The sequence below is a fragment of the Ursus maritimus genome, unplaced genomic scaffold (genome assembly GCF_017311325.1).
Source record: "Ursus maritimus isolate PB19 unplaced genomic scaffold, ASM1731132v1 scaffold_17, whole genome shotgun sequence".
NCBI lineage: Eukaryota > Metazoa > Chordata > Mammalia > Carnivora > Ursidae > Ursus > Ursus maritimus.
This window is the reverse complement of record NW_024424119.1, coordinates 24,488,379-24,499,401: the sequence shown is the minus strand read 5'-3', so window position 1 is coordinate 24,499,401 and position 11,023 is coordinate 24,488,379. Positions and strand designations below refer to the sequence as shown.

Here is an 11,023-nt window from a genome sequence, read left to right as displayed (position 1 = left end):
TACAGGGCTCTTCCTTACCCAGATCCAAGGAAAGTGACAAGTGCATCATGCAGGCAGCATGCAGGTCCTGAGGATCAGAGTTGTCTCAGCAGGATAAGTAGTTCAGAGACAAGGACAGACATGCCCAGAAAATGGTAAGATTTAAGGATCAGCAACAGTGTTCATGCCTTCCAGGGAGCCTGCATCCCCAGCCAGGCCCTGCCAGCACGGGCCAAAGATGCCAGCCAGGTACCTCTAGCCGTTCTTTCCACTGCCCCTTTGTGGCTTTGTCTTTGGGGATGTGTCTCTTTTAGTTAGCCAGAAAGTCTTCCTTCATCCCCTCCTAGGAGGGACATTTCCTTTTCTCAAAGGAAAATTCCAGTCCATGTAGAGAAAATCTACAAGTTCTCATGCTAGCACATCCTTCAAAGAGGATAGTCTTTGTGTCTCATAACCAAGGATATTTATTCTTTCTAAATAGATTTGTGTCTTCTAATAGCTGAGTGGTATCTTCTGTCTCCGCTGTGTTTGGGGTATATGTTTTAGAAATGCCCGGAGCCTAGGCTTGGAGGAAGGAAGAAGCCCGCGTCACCTTATATTGAAGGACTGCCTGGATTTCTCAGAGATGACGAGGGCCCTTGAGTGGTATTTCACTCCTGCCCCCATCCCAGGTTCATTGCTCCTGCTCAGATGCCTTATTTTTAAAATACTTTATTTTTTTTCCATAATACTGTCATTACAAAAAAATACAAAAAAACTACTATAAAAACATTCAGGGGCTTGTCAAAGTGAGAAAACCTTAAGACCCCACCCCAGGACCTGGCTGAAGCCGTCTTCCCCTAGCTCCTTCACTATTTGACCTTTATACAACTGTGGGAGTGGGGTGGGGTCACACAGGCATTAAAGGGCTGGAAATTCTCCCACGCAGCCTCCATGAAGGGTAAGAAATAAGTAGCTTCACATATCACAAAAATGGGATTTGGAAATTTGGGGGTGGCTAGGCCCTGAGTTCAGAGGTGTGGGGAGAAACCTGTGACCCTGAATCTCTTGGTGGGGAATAGCTGCCACCTGACCCCCAAGCCCTTTCCCTTCCTGATGAAGGCTGGGAGGTGGACCCTGCCCCCTACCTCTTAGCCTTAATACAGTAGGCCCTCTTCCCCTCCCTCCACCCTTGCACACTCCTGAGTGTAGCAGGGAGGACAGAACTTTCAGCTCTGCGGGATCTGGGCAGGGGAGCTCTCAGGGGGGCTGCCAAGGGCCCTGTTCACCTTCCTGCCCCAAATGAAAAGTGTCTCGTGCTCAATGGCCCAGTTCATGGCTTACGGACCTTCCCGTCCCATCTCAACTCCGGAGAGGCACAGATAGCTCTAGGTGAGTGCTTTGTGTGCGTGAATATGTGTGCATTAACCTTAGACACTGTGGACCTATGGATGGGGCGGGGGCAGGGAAACAGTGTCCTTTCTATCTTCCTCGACCCCCAGTAGGAGGAAGCTGAAGCGCAGGGAGAGGAGAGGTATTAGCAAAGCTGAGAGGGGAAAGAGGACATGCTATTTACAGGCATAGACAGGGAATCTCTGTATCTTCAAGTAGCACTCAGGTCACTCTCCAGCCACTGGTGTGGGAACTGGATTCAAAGCTAGTGACATGAAAATTGACCCCTGACCTGGGCTAGCTCTCCCCACCTCCCACCCACTTCCCCAAGGCAGCCCAGCTCTGAAAGGGGTCAGGGACAGGAACATTTTCCTGAAATCCAGTGGCTTTTTTTTTTTTTTTTTTTTTTTTTGCGTTTTAGAAAAAGTTGCTAGTGTCCAGTGGACATCAAGCTGGGTGCACATTGGGTGGGGTGAGTGTAGGGGGTATTGCTGTGGTAGACTCTGGGCTGCCTGGGGCAGAGCCTAGGAACAGGGTAGGTGCTGCTTAAGGATCTGTCGTGTCTGTGGTGTTAATCTGTCTGGGAAGCGAACTTTGAACTCGACAATGAGGTCTCCTCGCTGGGTGGGCACTTTGGGGAAGGGAAGGCCCTCCCCACGGAGTCTCTTCACGGTGCCTGGCTTGATGACATCATTGCAGGGTAATGGGATCACCCGGCCATCGATAGTGGGAATGTTCACAGTACAGCCACACAGCGCCTGGGGAAGAGGAAGCAGAGTGAGGAAAAGGTGGGGTAGAGTGGGAAGGAGGAAAAGATTGAAGTGAGGTAAAAATGTTCCCATTTTTCCTCCCCTCCCCAACAAACACACCACCTGATCCAGGCCCTACCTCCTTAAGGCTAATCAGCGCACTGTAGAGCACGTTGGTGCCGTCTCGACGGAAGTGTGCATGGGGCTTGTCTTTGAGCACAAAGACGATATCAGCAGGGATGTTGTCAGGTGTGGCATCACCCTCTTTGGGAAAGGTGATCTTGGTGCCTTCCTTCCAGCCGCGCTTGATGACAATGTGCAGGATCTTGTCCTCGGTGCGCACAGTTCGCCCATCAGGGTTGAGACGCCGCCGTGTGATCTTCATGCGCTTGGTGGAGCCGTGGTAGATCTCCTCCAGGGACACCCGCAGCTCATGCACCACAGGTGGGTCCTGCACCTTGCGCCGAGGGTACAGTGGTTCTGGGGCTCGCCTTGGACCCCTACTCAGCCCATTGAAGCCAAAGCGGCCAAAGGCGCCAAATGGATCCTCATCTTCATCCACATCCATGTCATCTGGGTCAAAGCCACTGAAGGGTCTAGTGGACCGGCTGCTGGCAAAGAAGATATCGAAGGGGTTGGAGCCACCAAAGAAGGAGGCAAAGGTGGCATGGGGATCCCCATGAAAGGTGTAGTGAAAGGAGCCACTGGAGCCACCCGACGAACCACCGCCGGTCTTCAGGCCTGGAGGGAGGAGAAGTTAGGGATAGTGTGGCTGGTCCTGACCCCACCCCAACCTCCGCCCCTGCCCTCTAGCTCCTAGTTCATGGGCCTAGAGAAAGAAGTCACCTTTAACTCTCATAGAGAGGGCTGGCATAATAGAGTAAGAAAAGTCTCTGACAAGATTAATTTCTATTCTTAATTATATGTTTAATAATAAAGCACATCATGAGGTTCAAAGAGGTTGAGTTACCCAGGAGATAGAAAAGCCAAGGCTAGTAGACTTGGAGGATAGGACTTCCAGTCCTGTAGTCTCTTCCATGTCCCCATGACCCAAAGATGTCTCACAAAGCCTTGAGTGGCTGGCCTGGGATCACTACAGTCATACCTGACTCCCAAATCTTTATCTCCAAAGACACACAGAGCAAGAGGCAATTGGACAGGATTTAACTATACAGAAAGCTAGTAAGTGAACTGTCCCAAATAAGGTGGGGATACAGTCTAGGAGGAAGCCCACTCTCATTCTGCTTCTAGTGTAATTCCCTTTTTTCCTGACTCCTACCCAAATGGGAAATCAGGAGGGCCCAAAAAAGCAGGAAAGCTCATTAGCCTGGAGATGAGGAGTTATTTCTTTTCTTTTCTTTTTTAAGATTTTATTTATTTATATGAGAGAGAGAGAGAGAGAGAGAGAGAGCAAGTACCCGTGGTGGGGGGAGGGGCAGAGGGAGAGGGACAAGCAGATTCCCTGTTGAGCAGGGAGTCCTATGGTGGGGTGGGGGGACTGGACACAGGGGCTGGACACACAGGGGCTGGATGAGGGGGCTTGATCCCAGGACCCCTGAGATCATGGCTGGAGCCAAAGTCAGATGCTTAACTGACTGAGCCACCCAGGTGCCCCGAGGAGCTATTTCTCTAGAAAGTTTTCAAATGCTTTGTTTCTACACTCAGAGCTCATGGTATTATACAACTCCAGGGTGTCTTTCACACACTGGACAGATATAGAATACAATGGGAATAGAGCTTCTTGGACTTCTACACCAAGCCCCACACCCCAGAGCAACCAAAATGCATGAATGCGCTGGCACATTGTGGGTAGTGGCCTTAGCTGCTCTCTCGCCAGTCAGGTCCTATCTAAGGATCTCAGATTGCTGGAGGCAGCCTTCATGGGGGGATGGTAGTGGTGGTGATGGGGTGGGGGTGCGGGGAGGAGTGAGGGAGGAGGTTAACACAGAAATGATCTAGAATGTGTAGACTCAGGGGTGGGGCCCAGGCTAGGGGAAGGGACTCTTTTCTTTGAGGCTTTTTATCTTGAATTTCAATTGGCTGTGGAAGTCTAAGCCTAAATTAAATTAGCCTCTTATTTCCTGGGACCACAAGGACAGATTTAGGTTTCATTAGAGAGGCCAAGTGGCAGGCAGTTCAGAGACTTGTGGCAACTGCCTCTTCATCCCTCCCTTGGGGAGGGATGTTCTTTCCTTTTATTGAGGGTCTGATTATCAGGTGAGTTCAAGAAGTTTGGCAGAGCTCAGTGAGAGGGAGGTTGGACTGGTAACAACAGGGGGGTAAACTTCTCTGTGGGGATCCCTGTTGTACCACTGCCACCCCCTTTTTCAAGCTGGGAACAATTTGTCCCCAGCCAGGGTTGCGCAGGGAGTCTCTGTACACAGTTCTGCTGGCTGGCTGTTGGGGAGGAGGCAGGGCAGATAGAAACATAACCCACATTTTCAAGGCTCCTTCTCCTTCCCCAGGCCCTGGGTTTCTCCTTAAGGTTGTGTTGCATTCTTTGGAGACTTCCTGGGATGTAGATCGACATTAGAACCCATGCCTGTGCCTTGGGGCTGAGCTTTGCCCTTCAACTTAGGCTTGGTCATGCAGGAGGGGTGAAGTTTCTGGGTAGCTCTCCAGCTAATAAAGTGAGGCCAAGTGGAGAAAAGAGTGCAATTCCTAGACAGGTCACACGGTGGCATGGTCTGTGCACTGCTTCCCTCTTCCCACCCCTGCTGCTCCCACCCCTCTACCCCAGAGAGAAAAATGTCTTAGCTGAGAGAACACCGGGGATTCCAGCAGATGTCTGTGAATCTGGGAGCTGGCAAGTCTAGTAGGCGAGCAGGGAAAAACCGAAGGAACTGGTGGCACGGAGAATGAGAAGAGGGGGTTGGGAGGACTGGGGTGCACAGAGGCTAGCATGGGACACCAAGCAAGGAGGAGAGGACAAGAACATTCTTTTGAGCACTTGTCTACTATCTACTCTGTAGCAGGTACAGTACATATCATTAGCCCATCTAGTTTTGAGGCTGGAGTGCGGAGAGTGAGGAGGAGAATGTGGAAGGCAGATGCTGTTGGGCAGGAAGGACAGTTCCTCCTAGGAAGCAGAGTCCTCGGCTGTGGCAACGTCTCTTAATATAGCCTGACAGGTGCCTGTGGCTGGCGGGTGGCAGGCGGCCCTGAGGGGCAGGCCCAGAATTAGCAGCTACATCATGCCTGTGGGATGTACTGGGAGGGGCCGCCCTCTCAGAGGCTTTATTTGGGCCTTTCCTGCCACCCTGTGCACGGCCACCAGCTACTTCAGGGAGGGGGGGGCAAGATGCCAGCAGCAGTTCCCCTTCCATCCTTGGATCCCTGCCACTTCCTCAGGGAGGCAAAGCTCCCCCTCCATTCTGCTGGCTTGAAGTGGGCAAGGAAGGGAAAATCATCTCTCTATATCAGAGCTCCAGTGGTTAATTCCCAGGCTGCTTAAGGGCCAAACTTTTATGCTGATGAATGTAAATGCTCTGTCCTCAGACCGCCAGGCCACACACACTCCTTTTCCCTAACCTTCCTTATCAGCCAATGAAGCAGCAGGGACTTCAGGCTGGACTAATAAGGCTGGGAGGGAAAAGGGGGAGGGGGAAGGCCTCTGGTTCTGACTTCAGATGTCTCTAAGGCCTGAATTTGAGGAGAGAGAGGGGCAGAGAGAAGCGGGGAGAACTATGGTAAGCCAAGGCTGGGTAGTGGGTGGTCTCTTCTCTCCTCTGGGTGTCAGTGCTGAGGACATTTGCCTCCCTCACACCCTCCTCAGCTTCCAGTTGCCTGCTATGAAAACTGGGTCACCCAGCACCCCAGACAAGGACAGGGGTCCAGTAGCAGGCTGGAGCACTGCCCTCTTACCTTCCTCCCCATACTGGTCGTACAGGCCCCGTTTCTTAGGGTCACTCAGCACATCATAGGCCTCTGCAATCTCCTTAAACTTCTCCTCAGCATTGGGTTCTTTGTTCTTGTCTGGGTGGTACTTCAAGGCCATCTTCCGATAGGCTTTCTTGATCTCATCCTCGTTGGCTCCCGATGGGATCCCAAGAATCTTGTAATAATCCTTTCCCATCACAGCCACTGGACCAGCACTTGTCTCCTTGTTTCTGAAAGAAACCCAGGGCCAGTCCTTGAAGCCCCTCTTCTCTCCTGACCCAGCCCTGCTCCTGATGATCCTGCAATCCCTAAGTGACTCACTGTGTGACTTTCAGCAGGTCATGCCTGTTCTGTAGGCCTCTGTCTTCCCATCAGTGAAATGAAAGGTTTGGACTAGATGATCTCGTCCAGCTCTGACATTCTAGGATTCTGTCATTCTTTCGTCAGCTCCTGGATTTTCCCGGCAGGAAGCTGGGGGCTGTGGCCTACTAGGGGCTAGGCTAAGGCCCACGTCCTTGGGCCAGACTGAGGACCCCTGAGAGGCCCTGCCGCCTGAGGTGGCACCATGGACTGACAGGCCCACACACAGAAGCTGGCAAAGATCAGTGTACTGGGTGAGGTCACCTGAGTGTCGTGGTCTTTTACGCCATGCCTCAGGCATGGTGCCCGGGCTAAGGGCAGTTGGGGCAGTGGCCCAGGACTGGGGACAGGCCTGGGTCTTTAGCCAGCTGTCCTGGCCAGCCAGGCTGAGTCAGGGTGTAGGTGCCTGGAGTCCTTTCCACTAGTGAAGACCCCAGGCCTCCTTGTCCCTGCTCCCCAGACGATGCTAAGCCTCACGTGTGACTCAGATCAGAGGATGACTCACAGCCTTTTGAAACTGCTGCTTCTAACTCCCTTATTAGCCGGGGATGACACTGTCCTTCCTCCAACCAGGGCAACAGTTCCCTTTACTCATTTCCCAGTGCCTGCACACAAAATGTGTATGAAGACATGTCTGTGCCACCTAAGCACTAGTGTTTGTGAACAAAAGCATCCTGGGCATAGGGCCTTTCTTAACCGTAGTTGTTAGAACAATTAGGCACTAATCACCATTTCCTTAATACCTTCCCTACCAGTCCCTCCTTCTCACCTGCCCAGTGGTTCAGGATCTGGCCCAGGGCCAGGTCCACACTCTTCTGATAGTTCCTTCTAAGCTGGATGCAGGGACATTTGTTTTGTGAGGGAGAAACACAGGGCTCTCATTCTTCCGCTCTAATCTCCCTTCACCCCTGCCTACGTGGTGGATAGGAAGGGAAGGGGACTTTCCTGTAGTTGGGCTATTTGGGGAGATGGCCAGAAGCCATTCTCTAGCCCTTCAGAGGCTTGGCCAACCCCTACCAAAGCCCAGAAAACCAGAGTCTTTCTAGCAATGTCCTGGACTGGCAGCCACAGCTGAGGCCTATTTTTCTGCCTCTGACTGCTCCAGTGAGGTATAGAGGGTTTCCTGGCAGGAGCGAGGGCTGTAATGGGTAAGGGGGGGCCTTAAGGCCCCAGGAAGGCAGGGACAATGGCCCTAGTTCCTGCCCCCACAGTGCCTGTTGCAGGTGGCTGAGTTGACTCATGGTTCTGGGAGTCACCTCGCTCTGACGAAGAGAAGGCTCCATAAAGGCGGGTACTCCCCCTTCTCCCCCTACCAGTATGTCACGCCTGGTGGGGGAAGCTGGGGTTGGAAGAGTGAGAGAAGAGCATCTGGGGGTGGGCAGCCATTTTCGGAAGCAACGGTAAAAGCCGTCTGAGAGGGAACTGGGGGTGGTCTGCCATCTCTGCCTCAGCCCACACCTTCTCCCCGTCACCCCAGGACTGGGAAGGAACCCTAGTCCACCAAGAGGGTGCCCCCAGAGAACCACAGCAGCTTCTAGGCAGAGGGCAAGTGGAAGAGCTTGCCAATGCTCCCAGCCTCCTCTTGCTGTCCCTGTATTACCTCCTCATCAGGCCAGCTTCCTTCCTGGCACTCACCTGATAACCGTTCTAGACCTACAATTCTCTTGTCTCCACAGACACAGGGCAAGCTCTTTCAGGAATTGCCTTTTTCCTCCTCCTTTCCTCCCTCTCTCCCTCCCTCCCCATACCCACAAGCCACGTGTTGGAATGACAAAGGAGCCCCATGGCATGGCACTGCCTTGGATGGAGAAGAATGAAGAGGATGTTCACGTAGAGGCAGGAATGAAAAATGAGAAATAGCAAGAAGGCCTGTGTAGGGAGGGGGATGGTTGATACAGAAAATGAAGTACTGGTGGAGGGGGACAAGGGATGACAAATGGAAATGGCTGAGGTGGAAAATGGGTTACCAGTGGGCTGAAAGAGAGAGATGTAGAGAGTTGAAATACTGGAGATGTTTGTGGAAAATGGATGGATGCCTGAACGGTTTGGTATAGGAGATGAAGGACAAGGGGTGCAGTTCATTCAAACGTAAGGGTGAGGTAGAAGGAGGGTTCTTACATGTAATGGGGATGAAATGAGGATGATATGATAGGCGATGAAGGGGGATGTGATGTGGAGAATTTGATGTGGTGGGGATATGAGTGCCCTTCTCCAGAGGGACTTACCGGAACTTTACAAACCCATTCAGCGTCCACGCTCGAAGTTTTAAGGGCTCCAGCTGAATTTTAAACATCAAGCTGGCTAAGAAGTCTTCTCCCCAGAAGTGTGGGAAGCTCCGGAAAGCTCCTCGGGCCTGTAGTGGGGGTGCTGCTGGGGATGGGCAGGAGAGCACTGTGCGCTTAAACATGCCCAGCCCAGCCCCTCACCTCTGATCGCTCCACTGGAGCCTGCTTGGAAAGCTGCAGCTCTGGAAGCCACCTCCTCAGGTTCTCAGAGGCACTTGCCCAGCAAGTCCCGTCCGGTGCAGCAGCAGCTAGACCTGATCCCCAGGTGTGGAGAGTGAAGGAATAGGGTCCAGCGGCCACCTGCTCTCAGGTGCAGCAATGTCTGTATGAATGGCTGTGTGGCAGTGGGACTGTAAGGCCGGCAGTGGCCAGCGTGTGCTTGCGAGTGGCAGCCTGTGTACCTGTGGTAGGTGTGATTGTGAGGGCCTGAGAGGCAGTGAGTTCCTCTCGCCTCTCTCTCCGGGGAGGATCCGACCCCGATCCCCAAGAACCTACTCAATGAAGTCACTGACCCGGAGTCTCCTCCCTCGCAGATGGGCGGGGAGGGGCGGGGCAGAGCAGAGCTCGCCCGGGACAAAAGGCGCGGCGAGGAGCGGAGGGGAAGGGAGGGGAGGGGGCTCGGGCGGGGGAGGGTGGTCGGTGATGTCACCGGCGCTGACAGGCGGGGCTGGCTCAGAAACGCCTCCGCCCACGGAACCTAATCCGACCCGGCCCGACCCTCCCCCCAGCTCAGACTCTGGCTGCCCCCGGTTAGAGGGTCGCAGACATCGAGCACCTTCCAGACCCCAGTCCCCGCACCACCACGGCAGAAGAAACGATGGGCCTTCAGTGTCCCAGCGCCACCCCCCCAATCTCCCCCCACCCCCTACACCAGGACCCCTGGCTCCGCGACGCCCCCGCTCCCGGGACCCCTGAGTCCTGGCTGGGTGCCCTCACCAGTGAGGAGCTGCGGGCGCCACCGCGGTCCGTAGACAGCCGCTGCCCCCTCCCCTGGCTCCAGCTCCGCCGCCTCCACTCGGGACAGGAGTCGCCTGCCCGCCGGCCGCAGACAGCGGGCCGGGGAACCCGCCCCCACGGCTCCGCCTCCGCGCCGCCCATTGCGCGGCCTGCCCGTCACTCAGCTCAGCCTCCGCTGTAATTGGACAGCCTTCAACGAGTGCCTTGGTGATAGCCGCCCATTCTCCGCCCCTGTCACCCGGCCACACGCGCACACATTCCGGGCAGTGATTGGTGTCGGTCTGATTGGTGCACTCTGGGATCAGTCAACCACACCTCTTCGCTAGCTCGTCGTGTCATTGGTGAAAGGGACAGAGGGCGGCAACTCTACGCGCCCTTTGATTTTATTGGTTGGTCTGTGGGGCTCAGACCCGAGACTGGGGGCAACTATATTAGTCCAATCTCGGGTTTGAGAAGGTGGGACGTACTGGCCACCGCTCGAATCCCGGGAGAATCTTCTGGAACCTGTGTAACGTCAAAGGCAGCCTTAAAGGAAAACTGCCTGCCAGTTGGCGGTGACTCCGGGCATTCTTTCCTTTTTTCATTTAGGAGGGTCGGGGAGAGAGTAGTGTGCTGTGCGAGGTGTAGTTCCTCGACCAGGGTCAAAAGGTCACCCCTTCTTACCTGTCTTACATCGGAGCTGTGAACTGACCTGGACCAGACCTAATTCAGCTTTACCTTATCTTGACCCGGAATTGACCTGAGGTGACCTAACAAAACAGACCCTGATAGACATGCAGAATTTAAGCACCCTTCCGCTTTCTCCTTTGTAACCTGGTAGTTCTCCCCAGGTTTAGCGTCTCCTCATTCCCTTAGTGAGTCCCCTTTTCATCCTCTGTATAATCCCCTCATCCTAGCTCCCTTGTGAGCAGCCCCTCCTCAGCAGCCCCCACAATTGTCATTAACGTCCTCTCTGTAATCTTTCATCCTACTTTCCTCTTGAGTTCCCAAATGTTAGCCCACCCTTTCTTTCCCCTCTTCTTGGCTGGGTATGATCTCCTCCCCCCCCCCAAGTCTTCTGTTTTATCCTATTCTTAATCTGTTATCTACTCGTGTGATCTCTCCTATCCTAACTCCCCTCTTTAACCCTTCATCTCAGCTCCACATGATTTCCTTAACACACCCAGAATCTCCCATCTCAGTCCCATCCCCCTCTCTCCCCCATTAAATCTCAGCCCTAGTGTCCCCGCTGTTCAGAGCAGGCAGGGCTGCGGAGGCGGTAGCCAGCGGAAGCCGTCGCTTGAGCAGACACGGTGCCTGGCGCCCACGTCACTGTCTCCCAGGCCCATCTGTGCTACAGGGAGCGGGGGTGGGGAGGGGGTTATCCGGGGGTGAGGAGGGGGAAGGAGTTCTTGGGGAGGTTTGAGGACAAAGGAAGGGCCAGGGCAGAAGCTCTCACCTCTC

The 11,023-nt window shown here is 53.9% G+C and overlaps 1 protein-coding gene across 1 annotated transcript; it reads right to left on the bottom strand.

Annotated features, from left to right (window-relative positions):
- Positions 1 to 480: 480 nt before the first annotated feature.
- Positions 481 to 8,745, bottom strand: DNAJB5 (DnaJ heat shock protein family (Hsp40) member B5). The gene is made up of 4 exons (XM_008695158.2): positions 8,564 to 8,745; positions 5,964 to 6,208; positions 2,239 to 2,840; positions 481 to 2,108 (listed from the first exon to the last, which is right to left on the bottom strand). Exons 1-4 carry the CDS (start codon positions 8,743 to 8,745, stop codon positions 1,875 to 1,877), a joined length of 1,263 nt encoding a protein of 420 aa, XP_008693380.1. The 3' UTR covers positions 481 to 1,874.
- Between the last annotated feature and the right edge of the window lie 2,278 nt (positions 8,746 to 11,023).

What these genes read in the sequence shown, in the direction of transcription:
- DNAJB5 (XM_008695158.2), bottom strand. Translation starts at nt 8,745, where the DNA reads ATGTTTAAGCGCACAGTGCTCTCCTGCCCATCCCCAGCAGCACCCCCA. An exon ending in AATGGGTTTGTAAAGTTCCG is followed by an intron (nt 6,209 to 8,563) that starts GTAAGTCCCTCT and finishes GGTTTCTTTCAG; the next exon opens with AAACAAGGAGACAAGTGCTG. An exon ending in CGACCAGTATGGGGAGGAAG is followed by an intron (nt 2,841 to 5,963) that starts GTAAGAGGGCAG and finishes TCCTCCCTCCAG; the next exon opens with GCCTGAAGACCGGCGGTGGT.